This window comes from Cydia splendana, unplaced genomic scaffold (assembly GCF_910591565.1).
Source record: "Cydia splendana unplaced genomic scaffold, ilCydSple1.2 scaffold_50_ctg1, whole genome shotgun sequence".
In the NCBI taxonomy this organism is placed as follows: Eukaryota; Metazoa; Arthropoda; class Insecta; order Lepidoptera; family Tortricidae; genus Cydia; species Cydia splendana.
In genome coordinates, this window is record NW_026946893.1 from 222,823 (window position 1) to 244,251 (window position 21,429).

At 37.6% G+C, this 21,429-nt stretch overlaps 1 protein-coding gene across 1 annotated transcript in view; it reads left to right on the forward strand.

The window, feature by feature from the left end:
* Positions 1–4,528: 4,528 nt before the first annotated feature.
* Positions 4,529–21,429, forward strand: part of LOC134805720 (uncharacterized) — a 31,894-nt gene continuing 14,993 nt past the window's right edge. The window contains exon 1 of the mRNA XM_063778966.1: positions 4,529–4,744. Coding sequence (XP_063635036.1) covers positions 4,529–4,744 — 216 coding nt within the window. The remainder of the gene's footprint in view (positions 4,745–21,429) is intronic.

Below are 21,429 nucleotides of genomic sequence, written 5' to 3' on the forward strand. Positions count from 1 at the left end.
TTAATATGAGCTGCACAACGTACAGGCTTATAGGTCAGGGGCGTGTTTCCTATTCCTGTAACATTTGAGGCAGTTAGAGGCTGAAGATCAAGTTGCAAACGTTGTCTTAATGCTTCAGTAAGATAATTCGACTGTGAGCAGCTATCTAGGAGACACTTCACAATTTCCTTTTTATTGTAGAAAGGGTTAACTATTTCAATTAGAGCTGTTGAGAGCAATGCTTCACTATTGCTAAGCAAAGTATTAGCAGTGAAGGTATGAGGCACCTCTGCACTGTCAGAAGTTAGCATAGTGGAGGAGCATGCGACATTAACCCGAGTACTATCGGTTGACTGGGCTGTCTGTTCCATGTTAGCTCCACTAGAAGAAGTGTTAGTTGGTGTGGTCTGTAGGTATGTGTTGTGACGTCTTTTACATACACGGCAGCCATTTAATTTGCATGCTCGGGTCTCGTGGTCCGGTCGGAGGCAGACATGGCACAGCTTCAGGGTGGACGCCCGCGACCAGCGCTCGTCGACTGACATTTTTCTAAAAGCTGGGAAGTCGTACACCCTGTGATCGCCTTGGCACACGACGCACGGCCGACCCTTGTTGTCACTTTGTTTCTCTGAAGTCATGAAGGTTTTTATGTTTTTATCATGTTTAAATGAAGTTTTATTAGCCACAGGCTCTGGCTTGTGGTTAGTTTGTTTATCCCGCTTTGAGCGGTAGAGGTTTCCCAAAATATCTGCACGATTCTTTAAAAATTCCCTAAAATCTTCGAGTGTTGGCCACTCCTTAAGTGTGTTTCTATGTTCTTTCCATTTTGAATTAGTATTAGTGTCCAATTTTGCAGCTAACAAATGTACTAACATTGTATCCCAGTGCTCTGTTGGTTGACCCAATGTTTTAAGGGCCCGCCCGGAGGTTTTTAGTGACATGGTCGCTTAAAAATCTTAATGATTTATCAGATTCTCGCTGTATGGGCTCTAAATTGAATAACGCATTTAAGTGGTTAGTAATTAGTTGCCTTTTGTTACTGAACCTGTCGCACAAAAGTTTCCAGGCTTCAGTGTAGTTGGCAGCGGAAACTTCTAAATTTGCTATGACTCTCGAAGCCTCTCCTTCAAGATAGGAACTCAGATAATGAAACTTATGGATAGGCTTAATGTGTTCATTATTATGAATTAATGATTCATAAAGGTCTTTGAATTCCATCCATTTATAATAAGATCCATCAAATTTAGAGATTTTAATTTGAGACAGCTTGAAGCCGAGATGCTCCGAGTGACAGCCGCCTGATGAACAGGTTTTGACAGAAGTCTCCGGTGATACTTTTTGGGCCTGAGAGCGCTCCAGTATACTCTGGGCTGTAGCTATGGCAATGTTAATATGGGCCTCATTAGTATCTCGTTCTGAAAGTTCACTGTCGAGATTGTCAGAATTAGCTACTTCTATCGAAGTTTGCAGCTCGTCAAGGCGCGTGGACAACTCTATAACTTTGTTTAATCTTAAGGTCAGCTCATTAAATTTAACACCGGTTAGAATTTCATCATCTGTAATTGTTTTTAAGTAGCCACGGAATTTAGAAACCTGGCCTTTTATGGAGCCATGTTTAACACGTAGTTCTGCCAAAAGAGCTTCCCTTTTTGCAGCTTCAGTCATGTTGAATTATGTTTTTAAATGAGCTAGCAAGTTCAACAATAAAATTTTAAATAAAATGCAAGTTTAAAGTTATCCATGTCAGAAAATAAAAATTGGCAAAACAGCTTACGCCCCTTATTGACTTCAACAGCTACGCAGAGGTCCCTTGATGTGTCGCGGCAGCTTGCGTCTTTACTCTGGACAACTTGCCACGTGATGACAGAAGTGGGCGTGGCACGGTTCCGTGGCACGCACTTCGACAGGCTGTCCACTGAAATCGTGCAAAAGAATATGTGCATATGCGAACACAAAGCAAGATTCAAGCAGGGGTGAAGTTAAAAAGAATCTGAAAGATCAGCGTACGGGAAAAACTATTTATGTCAAACTTAAAAGAACACAAGTTTGGGCCTTTCAATGCGAAGAATTAAGCGTGAATGAGTGATCAAATGGTTTCGTCACGAAATGAAAAGGCACATGCAATTTCACTGGTTTTTTTAGAAAAGTACGTCTTTAAATTTAAAATTGAATTAATAATAGCACTTCACTATAGTTTATGTAATTAAGAAAGCCCTGATAGGCGTTTAAGCAGAATTAATAAAGTTAACAGTAGGCATATGCCAACGTGGTTTGAGGTTAGGAAGCGAGCTCACACACGATATCACACTTTGAAGAACTATTCTGAAAGTAAAGCACAAATGAAGGCAATAATTACACAATAAGTACTCTTTTAAGGTTAGGTTGTAAGGGAATTCAATGATATTTAAGTTTAGATTTTAGAGCAAGTTGTCAAGTGAGGTTAAGTAAAGGTCAGAGATGTCAGAGTCAAAGTACTAAGGTATCTATGGGAATGTTGAATTTACGTTACAATTTAGGCAAAGGAATTTAAGTTGAGTTTTATTAAAGGAGTTTAAGTTGGATTTAGATTTTAAGCTGAATTTAATTAGAGGATTTTAAGTTGAAAGTTAAGTTAATGCAAAAGGTATTTAAGGTAAGAATGGCAAAGGTAAGTATAGTGTTTGTTAAATTAGTAGTTATGTAACTATGTAACACCTAAACATAAACACCGGCTCGGCAATGCCCTCGCAAACACAATATAACTTCACTTCCACAACAGCAATCGTACAGCCCGCGGCCATCGTGCCATAGACAGTGACAGTTACTATTTTATGGCATTGCAGCCAACACAAGGACACACGAGACGGCGTATGTATGCTATTTAAGCTACTCGCATAATCGCATACACTACATCCCTCCCTTGAAGTTAAATTAGATAATTAACAACAAGAGTTTTATGACCACAACAAATATATTTCTAGGTACAATACTAGAATCAGTCTTCCAAATTAAACAGTAATGAAACATATTATATGTACTTTTGAAACAGATAAATCAGGTACATATTATATTTATAAAGTATGAAAGTACATACTAATTAACAACATTACAACCACAACCAAGAAACAAAATAACCAAATCATGGCACATTAAATCACAGCTACATTCGCTCATTGTCACTATCATTGTGTTCTCTATCAGTTCCTTCTTCCTGATCCTTCCTCTGAACATCTTCCCACTTTTCAGATGAACCATGTTCCTTCTGAGTATTTGCCCTGTTACATAATTCTCCACAGATACATCACCTCTATTAAAACTCTGTACAGTATGAGGTGTTGGGTTGTAGTTCGATCTGAATTTATTTCCTTTATCCATATTCTTAACATATATACTCTATCTCTTTCAGCTAGACTCATACTCTCCCCCCTTTTCTTTATGTATCTTCGCTCACGCACATCCAGGTCAACATCAGTGCTTTTAAGTCTATCAATCGATGGAAGTTTGTTCCTGTTCTGCCATCTAATGAACAGTTTTTTTTTTCTGTGGATGAATGAGGCTGTACCTACATACATTAATACGCTAATATAATATAATTTTCACCACACCAGCTCGGAAAGGCTTACTTTGCACTTCAAAAACTGATAGCAAAGTTGCATTTTATTCACATTGTGAGGCAAAGTAATCAAATGCAAATTTTGAGTTGTTTTCTTATGTTTGCTGGTAGAATTGACTTTTAAATGATGATTTTGGATGATAAATATTTAAAAACATTCATTTGGATTTGATTTGGTTTTGCGTGCTTTGAAACCCTCGCAACGCTCAAGATTCCATTTCCGAACCACTCGCTACGCTCGTGGTTCAACTTTGGGATCTTTCGCTTGCTCGGGTATCAATATTAGAACGAGCGGTTAAACAACATTGGATCCTTATGTTGTGAGGTCTGGAGTAAGTCAAGGAAGCAACCTTGGTCCTTTAGAATTTATTATAATGGTAAATGACTTGCCCCAGATTATCAGACATGCAGGATGCTTACTGTTTGCGGATGATGAAGTTATTTTTACCCATAAATAGTGCTGCAGATTGCGTTAAATTCCAGAGCGATATAGACAGGGTCGTTTTATGGAGTGAAAGTAACAAGTTATATTTTAACTCATCCAAGTGCGTGACTATTACTTTTTCTCGTGCGCACACCCCTATCTATCACGACTACTATATCCAAGCCGAAAATTTAAAAAAAGTGACAGAGGTTAAAGATTTAGGTTTAAAATTTACATCTGATTTGAGATTTCGGGATCATATTAAAAATATTTGTAAAAAAGCTTACAGGATGCTTGGTTTTGTACTGCGTCGGTCTCACAGCTTTACGAACATTGGAGCAGTTGCGGCTTTATATAATGCTCTCGTCCGCAGCAATCTCGAATGTAATGCAGTAATCTGGGCTCCGCATGAGGCGAAATACCAGTTAATGATCGAACGTATACAAAATAAATTTATTCGTTTTCTGTATTTACGACAATATGGAGTATATCCTTTTTACCCTCTTATGTATCCCACGTTGTTTATCCTGGGCATGGTGGGATACAACGAGTTGCAGGTGCGCAGAGAGCTGTGTCTGGCGACATACTTGTTCCGATTGCTGCGGAGGAAAGCCTACAACAGTGTTGTGTTGAGCTGTGTGAGCCTGTACGTGCCCGACAGGTACGTGTGGCGGCGGCTCCGGCCGCGGCTGCTGGCCGAGCAGCGCGGGCGCACCAACCTGCTCGGGAAGGCGCCGCTGACGCGCGCGGTGCGGACCCTTAACCTAGTCGCCGAGAACATTGATTTGTTTTGGTGTTCTCTAAAACTAGCATACATATTATATAAAAATATATTTTATAACTAAACTTTAAAAAACTAAACACTACATATCACATTAGGTACTCCATCAGACTTTCTTGAAAGTCCTTTGTCTCCATCCTAAATTACTAAATTTGAAACATTTCACTCATTCATATAGGGCCAATATAAGTACTAAACAATGATATTACACTCTACACAGAACGATCAAAACTCCTCCCTTACAACCTGCTAGAGCTGTCTGAATTCAAACTTCAACATTTATTCAGCAAATAGGCCACAAGGGCACTTTTACACGTGAACATTGAATTTACATACAAGCAAAAATAATAACAATACATCAACAATTTTATAAAATACAACTAACTGCAACTACCAATTCAAACGAACGTAGGAAATTAACATAAGCTAGCAGTTGTAAGCTTAGGAAATGGTTGTGACGTGACATATTCATATGAAATTTGATTGGGATGGACATTTGGTTAATTGCTCTAGCTTCTAAACTATTCAAGGCATTCAAGGTTTCCAATTTTTCTACAGTAATAAGGTTCGGTTTACAACCAGAATTAACCAGCAATATTTGTCAATCAATACATATTAAAAAATGTAACCTACTTCATCTCTAGCTTTTTTGTTTCCTCCTTCCATATTTGAGTGCCTTTTCATACCACAGAATTGGCGAAAATGTCCCATTTTTCCACATATAAAACAAGTTTTTTCTAGTGCAGGGCAATCTTTGCAATGCATTTGATGATTTTTATTTCCACAACGTCCACAAGAGTTTATATTATTATTGATGTGTGTCCCTTCCCTTTTAGTTCTGTAAGTACCATATATTTTATTATTTCTATTGACTTTATTGTAAATAGCATTACCTTCTTCGTCTTCTTGTTTCTAATCTAGGTTTCCTTGTTTTTATCCTCGTATATGTATTTCTAATTTATCAGTGACATCCGCCGCATTCAGATATATGAACAATGACCTCTTCCATCTCTTCCATTTGCTGCCGATGGAACTTCGGTCGCCTTCCAAATCTAACCCCTCCAGGGTCAGCGATGGTTGTTGATCATGATATGTATGTAATCACTTTAATGCAACCTGAAATATCAAATTTGTTGGTAACCAATAGGTGACCCATCAGACTGTTCTCAATTTAATGAAGGTTGTCAACCCGTTCCAATTTAATGGAGGTATTCATTTGAACTACCAGACATTTTCCAATTTAATGGGGGCTGTCAACCAATTCCAATTTAATGGAGGCATTCATTTGAACCACCAGACATTTTCCAATTTAATGGAGGCTGTCAACCAATTCCAATTTAATGGAGGCATTCATTTGAACTACCAGACATTTTCCAATTTGATGGAGGCTGTCAACCAATTCCAATTTAATGGAGGCATTCATTTGAACTACCAGACATTTTCCAATTGAATGGAGGCTGTCAACCAATTCCAATTTAATGGAGGCATTAATTTGAACTACCAGACATTTTCCAATTTAATGGAGGCTGTCAACCAATTCCAATTTAATGGAGGCATTCATTTGAACTACCAGACATTTTCCAATTTAATGGCGGCTGTCAACCCATTCCAATTTAATGGAGGCATTCATTTGAACTACCAGACATTTTCCAATTTAATGGAGGCTGCCAACCAATTCCAATTTAATGGAGGCATTCAATGAACTACCAGACATTTTCCAATTTAATGGCGGCTGTCAACCCATTCCAATTTAATGGAGGCATTCATTTGAACTACCAGACATTTCCCAATTTAATGGAGGCTGTCAACCAATTCCAATTTAATGGAGATATTCATTTGAACTACCAAACATTTCCTAAGTTAATGGGGGTTATGTTAACCAATTCCAATTTAATGGAGGCATTCATTTGAACTACCAGATATTTCCTAATTTAATGGGGGTTATGTTAATCAATTCCAATTTAATGGAGGCATTCATTTGAAGTACCAGACATTTCCTAATTTAATGGAGGTTATGTTAACCAATTCTAATTTAATGGAGGCATTCATTTGAACTACCAGATATTTCCTAATTTAATGGGGGTTATGTTAACCAATCCAATTTAATGGAGGCATTCATTTGAACTACCAGATATTTCCTAATTTAATGGGGGTTATGTTAATCGATTCCAATTTAATGGAGGCATTCATTTGAACTACCAGATATTCCTTAATTTAATGGGGGTTATGTTTATTAATTCCAATTTAATGGAGGCATTCATTTGAACTACCAGTTATTTCCTAATTTAATGGAGGTTATGTTAATCAATTCCAATTTAATGGAGGCATTCATTTGAACTACCAGATATTTCCTAATTGAATGGGGGTTATGTTGGGGGGGGGTTATTTCTTTATTTCAAGACGAGGTAACAAAATATAAATTGGATACATGCGTATATATGTGTATACCTTACCTTGCAAGTTAAATAAAACTGAAATAAATGTTTACTTATTATTTGAGACAAACTCATTCCAACCAAAATAGAACATTTGAACCTTGATTCCTATTTCACCATCATTATCATCATCATCATCATCATAGGCCTTTTCACTTTATGGTGTCACCAGTGAAACACCGTTTTATTTTGGTGGCTGAATAGACCGATGCGAGACCAACATGGTCTACCACATGTCCGACAAGAAAAGTTTGCAGAAACCGGTACTGAGACACCTTGTCGTCGTTTTTACCTCTTGTCAGCGAGTGCGGCGAACCAGCGGGCTCAGCACGGTTCCATTTTTATCGACTATCACTATGCGCGTCCCTTTCGCACTTACATACTTGTTAGAACGTGACAGGCATGGTGACAAGGGATAAAAACGCGACCGTGCTAAGCCGCCAGGTTTCATTACAAAACTAGCGACCCTCCACAACACGTTTGCGCCATTCCATCCGCTGTTCACCGTCAGTTAAGTTGAAATTTAATAAAGTATGCAATACATGTTTCTTATGGTGTGATTATTTAGAGGCTCACTGTGTAATTATAATTTATCAGATAATAGATATGTGTGCAACTCACAGAAAGTATTGTTTCTTACACCCATATGGTATGACCCATATACAGTCAATGAAATGATTTGCCTTAATTAAACTAGTGTTTTAAATACTATATTCTTATAATATAATTACCATTAAAATAAATGTGTTTATAACAACCCAGGAATCATTTTGTATCTGTAGGTACTACCAGTACTTGTCATTATGAGTGAATATGGACAACTTATTTTTTAAGTACTTAATAGCAGGAGGAAAGTAAAAACCACAAGTTAAATGCAATGTTAACATATAAATGTAATAAGATTGTAGAAATCCCAGAATGAAACACTGTCTGGTATTTGTAAATACTAAATAAACTAAGTAAACGCTGTCTAGGTTCCTTACTTTGTTTATATACGAGCCGGGTAAACAAACCTCGCATTTGCATTAAAAACCCCAATTACATCATAATGTATGGAATTTAATGTTAGAAACGATCGAATATATTGTAAAAACAGTGTTTTGTATACGATGCTACGCAAAATAACGAAAAAATCTTGATTTTGGAATGCAATTATAACCTTAAGAGCCAACAGGAGTGGTCATTTCTCCATACAAACGTACTCCTCGTTTTCCTCCGTGGTTTTTGAAGCTAGAGCAATGATTTTTTCAACACAGATTAATATTGTCAATATCTGTGTCGGACCGTTTTGCTTTTTTTGATATTTTTGTTTTTTAAGGCGCTAGAGACCTTCAAAAATGGCCAAAATGGCCTAATTGACTATGCCGCAATGAAAGGCGTGGCATTCAAAACTGATATCAATTAGCCAAAAAAGCAAAACGGTCCGACACAGATAATTTCATAGTCATTTAGATTTCCAAATTTGGTTACGATTGGTTAAGTTTTGGAGGAGGAAACAGAGGAGTACGAAACCTCGATTTTTGAGATTTTTACGCAGGATTTTTCGCCTTGTCCTTATCGCACTACTTTTAGGTGCCGCTTCCGTTAGCGAGACGGGTATATTGACCTAAAGTATTTAAAACTCAGCTCCTGTTTCGTCTTAATTTTGTATCGAGACCGGTCATCCCCTTCCTTGAAATTTTAGCCTTAAAGCTTACCTTTTTCTCGTCGCCACTTATAGTGTTTGTTAAATTAGTAGTTATGTAACTATGTAACACCTAAACATAAACACCGGCTCGGCAATGCCCTCGCAAACACAATATAACTTCACTTCCACAACAGCAATCGTACAGCCCGCGGCCATCGTGCCATAGACAGTGACAGTTACTATTTTATGGCATTGCAGCCAACACAAGGACACACGAGACGGCGTATGTATGCTATTTAAGCTACTCGCATAATCGCATACACTACAGTAAGGTAAGTGGTTAGGTGGTAAGGGGGTAAGGTAAGAAACGGGTTATGTTGGGCACCCCTCACGGCACTTTCCTCGTTTCGCCAGCCGCCACGCGCTGCCGCCTTGTTGCTATGCGCCTACGCTCCTCTTGATTTTGACCCGGACCCAGTCGCCGCTGCCTTCCCTCGTTGATCTTCGGTTTCTTGGGCTGACGGCGATAGTTGGCAGTGTTGGTCGTTGGTGGTTTGCGTCGGCGCCGGCTCCAGGCCCACGGCGTCCCAAGATGGCGGCCTTTGCTCAGGCACTGTAAAAATTCTTAAGGTATTCCGCGCGTGTCCTGTCACGGGTCGCCAGTTTATGTCTGCGCCTTTTGGGCTATTTAAATAAAACAATTAACTAAATAAAAAATATACCATTCTTTTAATGGTGAAAATGTACAATTCAAGGTTCGTAATTATTGTCTAGGACACGCACGATAGGTTCGGTGGTTAGATTGCAAGAGAGAGATGACAGTGGTCCGCTGCCTGGGGATGAGTCTTATAGGCGAAACATTGGCGCTAGCATCGCACTTTCTGATTGGCCGCTGATCTCGCCGTACATGTTGGCATCTTGGGCTGCATCTCCACACATCATTGGTTGGTTCGAAGCTGGCTGGGTTGCCAGAGCGCTAACACATGTCTTTTAAGAAAGATCATCGCTCTCTTAAACTTAAGTCGCTTGTAAATTCCCTTAATCTTAATATTCTGCCCCTTGGGCCAACTCACTTTCCACACAACGCTCCTCCTTCATTTAGTTTAGATTTAGTTCTAACTTCTTCCCCTGATTTAGTTACTTCGCATGGGCAATTTAACGCTGCACGGTGGCTCGGCTCCTTGTATGGAGAAAGTGTCACAAATCGATTTCTCCGAAAGTATCAAAGATATTCAAAATAAAAATATGTTCATGTTTGTTGTTTAAAGATCTAATAAAAAAACAATAATAAATAGCTGTACTTTGTATATTTTATTATTAAATTTTTTTTACTGATAACAAAAAAACATGCAAAATACGTACAATTTTAAAGCCTTATAAAAATACAATTAAAAATAAATTACAATGTATTCTTCAACAATATAATAAAACAAATAGTTTTTATCAATTATATTGTAAAAAATCTATATTTAAAATCAAAACTTGTGTATTTACAGAGATGCTAATATCGTACAAATTATGCAATGCAAAATATTACACGTCACGTGTCAGTCACCTTAAAAAACTAACTTAGATCAACTAATACTTTAGATGTGAGAGTCAGGATGGCGGGTGTACCTAGATAAAAATAAACAAAAAGCATACCATATTTTAGTACCTAATTTGTACTATTTGGTACCTCCTTTAAAAAAATTAGTACCTCACGGTATTAAAAGTTATCACCAAAAAACATTACACCCGCCATTGTGACAGTCAGAATGGCGGGTGTATTTTATTACGCAATGATCCCGCGATTATTGATAAATTCTATAAAAGACAAATTTTAGTACCTTTTTAGTACTTTCATATTCATTTATAAATTGAGCCACATTATTTGTGGTTTCCGAGTTTTACTAATTTTACACTTTACATTGCTATTACAATTTTACAGGCGCTTCGATTTTTCACCATATCGATTTCGTTTTTAAGAAAAAACGCTACGCTACAACTATTGTTATTACGCCAGGATTTAGTACCTTTTACGTTTAATTTGTTACCTTTTCACGTTTAATCTGTTAAGTTCAATTAACTATGAAAATTACCTCTTACAAATGGCCAGGCGCGATGTCAAAGAATTCTTCCTATGAAAAAATTCCGCGTACCGTGTACCTATACCTACTCTTAAGTATATCGTGATTACTGATTAATCAAATAAAACCCGCAAATTATGTCTGTTTGTCAGTATATTAGTGTGATGAATATACTTCTTTGTGGGATCCCGTTGATTTTGCTAAGAAGACATACGATTGAAATACATACCTTTTAGAAATACAAGCAATTATTTCATTTAACTATTACATGATGTTTTTCTATCGTCTTGGTACAGTTTTTCTTCTGACAAGGTCGCTGTGTCTGAGTATGAATATGGCACGGAAAGCGACCCCACAGGGAATATTACGCAAAACTCTGCGTAGAGGGCGTCACTAGCACCAACACAGGGCCTACCGCGAAACACGAAAATCAAAAGTTCGGTTTCTGCCTCTCTATCACTCTTGCATATTCGATCGATAGAGAGGCAGATAACGAAGTTTCGATTTTTGCGTTTCGCGGTTAAGCCACTTGTACACAAACCGCCTTGAGTATCAATGTCTAGCCTAGTTCGGACTACATAGTCGAGTGGCGAGTTGCGAGTATTACGTGTCTGAACACCAACAATTTAGTCGAGTAGATTAGTCAGTAAATTAGTCGAATGGATCCATTTTGTTCTATTTTTTCTGGCGAGTGAGCCTCCCCGTGGCCTCACTCCACCACTCTTACTAGTCTTCTCGACTAAATTTTTGGTGTTCAGACACGTTTAGTAACTAAAATACTCACTGTATGTATGTTGGTTTGGGGGGGGGGGGGGGATTTAAGGTCAATGAGGGCATTCCCGTCATAGTTTAAGTTCACTTTGGCCGGTCATAACTATGATGAATTGATGATATTAACTTTTTAATAAACCTTATCACTGTAATAGATTAAGCATTTATTTAACCTATGAGATATAGACGACCAGTCTGGCCTAGTGGGTAGTGACCCTGCCTGCGAAGCCGATGGTCCTGGGTTCGAATCCCAGTAAGGGCATTTATTTGTGTGATGAACACTAATATTTGTTCCTGAGTCATGGGTGTTTTCTATGTATATAAGTATGTATTTATCTATATAAGTATGTATATCGTCGCCTAGCACCCATAGTACAAGCTTTGCTTAGTTTGGGGCTAGGTTGATCTGTGTAAGATGTCCCCAATATTAATTATTTATATATTTTATTTATTTATATAAAGGTACTCATATTAAACTCCTAGTACTGCTGGTTATTTAAATATGATTTTTTTTAAAGACATGTCAGTTGACGGATTTTCCCTAGGGTTTGGGGCATTTCTGTCAACCAACGATTTTTCTTGTATCGTGACGTATTACAAACATGTAGGTACTTACGCCAAGTGAACATAAATACCACTATACCCTTAATCGAAACTAAACCTTAGTGAACTCAATTTAAGGTTAAATTTAGATTTTATTCCCAAATATATTCATGGGGCAAATCCGTCCTATTTTTAAATTAAACCTTTAAAAAAAGTTTAAAAATAAAATCTACTTTTTAATTTTAAATAATACAGCACAGATATCTTAGATTGATGTACGAAAGCTACCACGAATTTATATGAGGAATTTGACAATTCAGTAAAAATCTCGCATCACTGCATCAGAGTATGATATGAGTTATACTTACCTAAGTGAGTCAAATCAAAAAAGGTTGGCAATATATGAAATAGGGAAATTCCGGCACATGACGATTTTTCCCGTTTCGTAATTGACGGATTTGTCCGCTCGATAGTTTTGTAAACACAAATTTTAACCACCCATGGTTTCTCACCAAGAGATTATAATGTAAAATGGATAAAAAGACCGATAAACATGCATATCGAACAATAATAAACATACTAAGGGCTGATTTAGACTGCGCGCGAACTCGCATGCATTTTAGTTACATTGCGGACTGTTGGTTACGTCCAATTCAACCGACCGATCAAAAACCGCAGTGTAATGAAACTCGCATGCGAGTTCTCGCATCGTCTAAAATTCTAAATAAGCCATTATTAAGGCCTAACTTACATCGTCTCATCCCAACTTCACAAAACAGAGCAGCACACTTAGCTCGATATCAAGTTCGGAGCGCACCTGAACTTTAATATCGTTATTTTTTTTAATTTACTGGCGACTGAGCGCTGTTTCTGACTACTGTTGTGATCTGTTTTTGACTACTGGTATTAAATATGCTCTCTGCTTTAGCAATCGAGTCAGCAAGTGTATACTGTTGTTAGAATAGTCGCAAATGTTGTTGGACGGATTTACTCCTCTGACGGATTTGGCCACATTGACCTTAATAGTTTTGTTTTTCACATTTTTCCTTCAAATATAAATTTATTTTTCAGTGTGAAAAAGAAATGTTTTGTAATGTTCAATTCGAGCGCTTTCATATCCTACTCGACCTAGTAACTATAGACTTGTAAATTTTGCCCCCTCTTTATATTGGGCATTTTCCATAATTATTAAAAATTCATAAACAAATAATCATTCCAAATTTTAAATCGATAGCTTCCGTAGTTCTCGATATATTTAGCGATGTGACATACGGACGGACAGACGGACAGAGTCGCACCATGAGGGTTCCTTTTGTACTTTTTTGGTACGGAACCCTAAAAAGGACATCAACGGGACGAGAAGTCATATACCGACAAACAGACATAATTTGCGGGTTTTATTTCATTAATCACCATATACTTAAAAGTAGGTATTAGGTACACAATTACAAGCACAATGAAGAGCAGAATTTTTTCATATGAAGAATTCTATGACATGGCGCCTGGCCATTTGTAAGACGTAATTTTCATAGTTAATTGAACTTAACAGATTAATCGTGAAAAGGTAACAAATTAAACGTAAAAGGTACTAAATCCTGGCGTAATAACAATAGTTGTAGCGTAGCGTTTTTTCTTAAAAACGAAATCGATACGGTGGAAAATTACAGCGCCTGCAAAATTGTAATAGCAATGTAAAGTGTAAAATGAGTAAAACTCGGAAACCACAAATAAAATGGCTCAATTTATAATTGAATATGAAAGTACTAAAAAGGTACTAAAATTTGGCTTTTATAGAATTTATCAATAATCGCGGGATCATTGCGTAATAAAATACACCCGCCATTCTGACTGTCAGAATGGCGGGTGTAATGTTTTTTGGTAATAACTTTTAATACCGTGAGGTACTAATTTTTTTAAAGGAGGTACCAAATAGTACAAATTAGGTACTAAAATATGGTATGCTTTTTGTTTATTTTTATTTAGGTACACCCGCGATCCTGTCCTGACTCTCACCTTTAGATTAATCTAAAATGTATTTTGAATATCTAGTTAAATAAGTACACATTGTGACAACTATTGATTTTTCGTTTTTGGTAGTTTGTACGGCCCGTAATCATAGGTTCCGAATTTACTAGAAAATGATTTAAGAGATTCGTATTAGACTTGGTGCGCGCACTCAATTACTTTACCATACGAAGGTAAAACAGGATTAACCCGAAAATTTATAAAAGCACGTAGTAACAAATATTGGTGTTTTGTTAGTTTAGCTTCTGTGAGAAGAGATAGCACATCGTAAGGATTGATTTCATTGGTCTCTAAATTAGCTATATTCGTCAGGTTGTTGACTGCTGATGCATCCAAGGATGCTAGTGCTGCTAACCTTTTGCGTTTTGACCGCTTACTACAAGCCGAAAAGTCCTTTTTTGGACGTCCGGCTGAAGTAGAGGGTTCCGATTCGAATTGCCCGATGATGACGGTTGTCCCAATCAATCGATCAATATTTTTTATTGCGAGAACATAGTTGAATTATGTACATAAGGTGATAACATTTTTAAGAGCGTGTCTTATGTTCTACCAAAGAAGGCATGCAATAATATTTACAATAAGTTATCTACAAGTACAAAAACAAACTAACAAATCAATATATACACTAATGTCAAAATATTACAGAAAATTCAATGTCTAAATATTACACAAAAATAAATTACTTGGTCAAATCAAAACAATAGGTACCTAACAATTTTATAGTATTAAGTAATGATGTCAGATTGTATGGTTATTAGGATCTTGGCAACTAGATATTATTTACTAAATAGTCCTTTACGGAGTAAAAACATTTGTCTAGCAGCCATTCCGTAAGTGTTTTCTTGAAGCGATTTGTAGGACATTCTATGATACATTTAGGCAGCTGGTTATAAATTTGGATAGCCATACAGAACGAGTTGTTTTTGTGAAGCTTAACTCTAGAACTCGGCAAGAATAATTTGCCTTTGTTTCTAGTGGATCATGGATAGAAAGTACTCTGCTTTTCAAAAAATTCAGGATGTTCTCTTACAAACAAGCACATCTGTTTGATGTACAAGCATGGAACTGGTAATACTTTTATTTCTTTAAATAAGGGTCTACATGGTTCTAAGTAGTGTGTGTTACACACGGCTCGTACACATTTTTTTGTACCAAGAATGCATCATTAATATCTACCGAATTTCCCCAGATAATCAAGCCATAGCTTTATTGGTGGGTGAATTTCAACAGGTCCAAAATTTACCTAATTTTGGTGGGATTTTTTATTTTTGAAGTTTATGTCTAAATTATGTATCGATAATACGTAACTAGTCACAATCGATGTTGTGTAGTAATGACCTTTCATTTGTAAGCTTCTGATTATTAATAGTCATATTTTGACTAAACGAAACTCGAGTGGAACCCCTAGTGTGAGAATATGGAACTAAAATATTGTCCTGTGTTTAAATATATTGTTTAAACATACTAAATAACGCATACAGTTAATTAAAAATAATAGTTATTCTAAGTTACAAATATTCAATGTATAAATAGAACCGTTTTTCCCCCGAAGGGTAAAAAACGGATATTTAGGTTCCTGCCGAAGCTTGAACCACATTATGAGATAACACCCTTGTAACTCAGCCCTAATCAAGCGAATTCATCAACTAGTAGCGCCATCTATCGCGCTACCCAAGTACTAATGTCGCCCGGTTGCCAGCGCTCGGCTGCTTTCTCTTCAGTACCACATAAGCCGGCAAGGCCCTTAGGTGTGGTTCAAGCTTCGGCAGGAACCTAAATATCCGTTTTTTACCCTTCGGGGGAAAAACGGTTCTATTTAGGTGTCCATGCCTTCGCTTGAACCACATTATGAGACGTGTTTAAACCTCTGCCGGCGCTGGCCCGGGCGTACTGTGACTGATAATATTTAAATTTATGCAAAAATCACATGATAAGAATATGGGCTTGAAATTTATTCCATATCGATATACTAAAGGATTGTTTACGTCAAACCTTACTAGATTTTCCTTATTTGTAATTACCGATAGATGAGACAATTGTTAGCACGGACTGGCAACATAAGTTATCCATTGTGACTATAAAACTTTTTATATAAAACAAAACTGTGTGACTATTAGTTGAAAGACTGTCCCTAATATCATAATTAAAGACATATAAGTAGGTACTTGTAGGTCGTACAAATTTAAGTGTAACCACTATCTGAAGTAGTAGCTCTGATGCGTGTAACGTGAACCTCATCGAGTGAGTTTTACATTTAACCCGTCCAAACTACCTGATGCTTTCCTTACAATAGCCACTAGGTGATAAAAAGGTTTTGTTGTATGATGTAATGATATTACTACTACTTATCTACTGCTTAACACAAATATAGCACTGCCGGCCCATCCACTGTTTAAAATTTTGTAACTAATTGGAAAAGCTTGGGTCCTCTCTGATTTATTGTATTTTCCAACAATTTAATGTAAATTGGTAAGTTGCATCATAGACCAGATGTAATGTAATATGACTTTTAATGTGGACAAATAACCAAATGTTTGTACATATATGTACCCACTAGAATACGATATTAACATTATTTAGATATTAATATGTACATAGTTATTGACTACTAGGTATACCAGGTTTATTTGTTAATGGGCTATCCTTACATAAGGACAACATATTCCGTAAATGTGTTAGAAATTATAAACATGATGTTCCTATTTCTTATTTGTGGAAGTAATTGAGATTTATTTCGAATCAAGTACTCCTCTGCCTGAAAGTAGCGTCAGAAAGTGAAGAAGAAAATACAACACTTCATGATTTAATGTATGCGTTACTAGTAACAACTCTCAACAACCTAGCAGTAGTTTCAACTGAGGCGATAATACATTCTTCCTTACTGATTAGTTTTAGGTGAGGGTTGCTTTAAAAACTACCATATTAATAGTAAGCCATGAAAAGATATTAATTCTTATATGAAATGGTAGGCTCCTACTTATTTTAAGTGTCATTTATGCTGCTAAATTTACTACTCCCCACAGATAACTGAAAACTTGCCAATTAGGCTGGTGCCGGGTCAACCAATCTTTAAATGATGTGCTTGTCAGTCATGCAAGCGAATAAACGAATGAACAGAATCACTGACACGCAGGTGACAACCGTATGGAGGCGATGATTATGAATTTAAAGTGATGCTGACAACTCTAGTTGTTGTGGATGGCATCTCACCATGATGTTGTGCGTAGACTGAAGATCCGTCTACCAGGTAGGATATTTTAGAAGATTTTTTAATCTTTGAATAATTCCAATGCCTTCACCTATAATTTTTAGGCTAATTATAATAAAGGCTTGTAATTGTAGGTTGTTTAATGTTCACTCTTTCTGGTGGCAAGCTGATTCCCAAACTGAAGATTATATGGTTCGCGCGCTGGTAATGGATTGTGCTTTATTGTTAGACTTAGCACGATTTGTGAGTTTTTAATGCTTTCGTATACATACGATCTTCTAATAAGAGTGTAAAAACCTCTTGACTGACGATGAAAGACTCTTTGAGTAAGAGTAGGGGAGGTGGACTTATCCACTTTAAATTGTAGTGCAACCTTTTCAAACCAATTGCGGAACTTTCTTAACACCCAGACAAATTAAAACATTATTATTATTTATATATGGTCCGAACCAGTAAGTTCTTGGCATTATACCATTGCAGTGGCATAAACCACGGGTGTCTCATGATGTCATGATGTCATCTAATCTCAAGTGCTGCCAGCACCGGCGCGCGCGGGCGATGCTGTGGCACAATTCCTGTCAAACCTTAACACGTGTAGACGCGTTCATTACCAAATATTAATTTGATTACTTAATTTGTACTTTGAAGCCCCAATCCGCATTAGGCCAGCGTGGGGGCTATAGCCCAAGCCCTCTCGCGAGTGAGAAGAGGCCTGTGCCCAGTAGTGGGACGTATATAGGCTGAATTATTATTATTATTAATTTGTAGGTACTTTTGATTAGAAATTTAGCAATACAAGGACGTTGTATGTTGTTTATTGGCTTTCGTGCAATTAAGTTGTGTATCATTTGATTATCTTGAGGGAACCCTAGGGTTAATTAGGCATCATGATGCCCACAAATAAACAATTATTTGATGATCTAGGCCTTTCTGCGACATATTATATTTATGTCACTACCTTGACGTAATCATAGTATAAATAATAGTATGTACTATTACGACAGATTTTGACCACAAGGTGGTGCAAGCGCGAGCAGGCGTCCATTCTATAGCGGTGCGCGGCAACTACTAGTGCTAGACACCAAAATTAGCGACGCGACGAAATCGCGGAGTGAGCTACGCCTGACGTAACGTTGATATATGTCTACTGACATCTCATATATACTGTATTTAATGATATAAGCATATTATCATGAATATATAAATATATGAATTGTAGTTGTCTTCACAACTAATGCTGTAATTCGATTAGCGGCGCATCTGCCCTATAACCAAGACACGATGATTTTGTAGGGTACTACACCTGGAATTGATTGCATTGAAGATGACGTTTCCAATTACATGCTCTACGAGACCTGTTACAACAGTATGCTGTAAACCCTGGACTACAACCTTTCAGCTAAGCTTATAATACTTAGATCTGGCAATGACTGCAGAACTAGTGTTGATTTTCAGAGTAAATTGCAGGGTCTATTTAACCGGCGAACATATTTGTAGTCATATTTCGCTTAGATCGTGCATTTTGCCTGAACCACCGTATGTTGTTATTCTTCTATAAAATCACGCGAGTACTTCCTTATCTGCAAAGGGAACCTCTCATCTGGAAATCGAAAGAAGGATATTTCTGATCCGTGTTCTTTCAGAATCCGGTATCTGCTATCGGTGACTGCCTGCAAATTTTTTCTACATATTACGCATGTGTGTACGTTTACGTACGTTATACGTTTTTCTGTACGTTGGCTTGCCCCGCAGTCCACATGGTTTCAAAGTTTCTGAAGTGACTTCATTTTAATTTGTCTATTTGGAAAAATTATACAATCATCGTTTAGATTTAAAGCCGTGGACCGTGGCTGTTGGTTCGACAGCTTAGTTCCCTTAGTCGGCTTCACCTCTAATTCAATTCGCGATTTTTCGAAACAGAATCAGTAACACCACTCTAACTACCGAAAAATCTTTTCATAAATTCTTTATTTATTTACATAACTTGAAGGAGCGCTTCATCTTCTACATAGGCATAACATTTACCACTAAAGAAACCGATGTTTCACCTATTGAACAATCATGGGTAACTATGCGGATTGCCATACTAAATTAATATTTTACTAGTTGGTCCTTTTAGACATATACCGCCTGTTTCCGATAGTTATATTACCAGTAAGAGTTCATTCATTTCCTTTGAAATTTAACTATGTAACGTTTATGGTCAACGTTTTATGATGCATGATTGTTATACCAACGGCAGGTCGATAACACAACCGGCTGCTTAGATAATCTTCCGAAGTGGAGCTTGTTACTTACAGCATTTGAACCTAATTTCACAAGTTTCTACCTGACTGATGTGAATGGAGCACTAATTACATTATAAATGCCTTTGTCAGTTCGGTCTATTGGACGGAATGCGATGGAAGGTACTTGCTGTTTTCTACGTGTTTCTCTTAGTTCAGTGGTCTCTGTTTCACAGCTACATAGTAGACGATTTAAAGTAAGTAAAAGATTTCTCTTTGTAACAGGCCGCAATTTTTTAGCTAATGGTCAATATTTAGAGAGTATACAGGAGATGCTTCAGTATTCCCAAAGACACTATCAACCTGACTAGTCATTCATCATTCAAAAGAGGGATTTAGTGCGATGATTTTTCACTAATATATACGAGTATCATAAACTCTATTCTTTTCAGGTTTAGAGCCGCAATAAAGAGATATCTCTTGTTAGCCTATGACAGAGCCGTAAATGAATTGGCATTATACTTGTATTGGTATTCCTATTCAGAAGAGGGAGTTTTAGTTTTCTTTCCTTCTTTAAGGCTAACGTCAATTTTCTTGCCTCCCCCTCTCTCTTTATGGTATAGGATCTAGTTGGGCAAAGTATAACACAAGGTTTTTCACTTTGTACTTTTCCCTTTTCACAGTTTCTTAACTGCTATTTTTCATGGCCAGTTAGTCATACAGTTTAGGATCCTCAGAATGTATATTTTTGGTTTGTTTGGTATCTCACGGCAACTGTTTGTTATCGACCTAGACCAACATTTGTACACGACCAAGACGGAAACCTTCCTTTTTCCTGGCAGGTTGAGACAATTACTGTAACTGCATTTCATTATCAATATCGCGCCAAACCCGCTAATAGCAATTCTGCTGCTCGTCGTTCTAAAATAAGGTGACACACCATTTGGTCGGCTACAATGATGATAACGCCCACTAAGTCGTGCATGGTTCATGACCATGCAGATTTTAAATGCGAGGCCGACTGTGCAGACATCGAACGATAAAGCGACCAATAAGACGTCCGCTACCGTATTAATGGTAGACCATGAGACAACGGTTTTTGTTTAACAAGACAACATCATTTCAATGTCATTTCAGAGGACGATGCGATATCATCTCATAGGACGACGTATTAATGTCTCACGATACGACAAAATGTAGTCTTATGGAACAATGCAATGTAGTCCTATGGGACGCAATATCCTCTCACGGGACGATACCACAGGATGGCGCAATGTCTTCTCACATGATGACGTAACTCATCGCGATGCCTGTCGTATCACAGGATGACGCCTTATTGTTTTACAGGACGACGCTTGATGTCCCACAGGACGATGTCATGTCATCTCACGGGACTGAGTGAGACGCGCAACGATGCTTGTCGTCCAACGGGACGACGCTGTGTGCCATTTATACCCGTAGGTATTCTTTTTATGATGATGGCTATAAGAGCTCACTTAGTCTCATCGCTGGGCCACGGGCACTGAGCGGAATGTCACAAGGTCTTTTAACGAGACGATGCTCGTCGTCTTACAAGACGCTGCCATGTCGTCTGTCAGGACAATACCATGTCGTGTGTCAGGACGATACCACGGGACGACGCCTTGTCGTCTCACAGGACGACGTCTTGTCGTCTCACAGGACGACGTCTTGTCGTCTCACGGGACGACGCCTTGTCGTCTCACGGGACGACGCCTTGTCGTCTCACGGG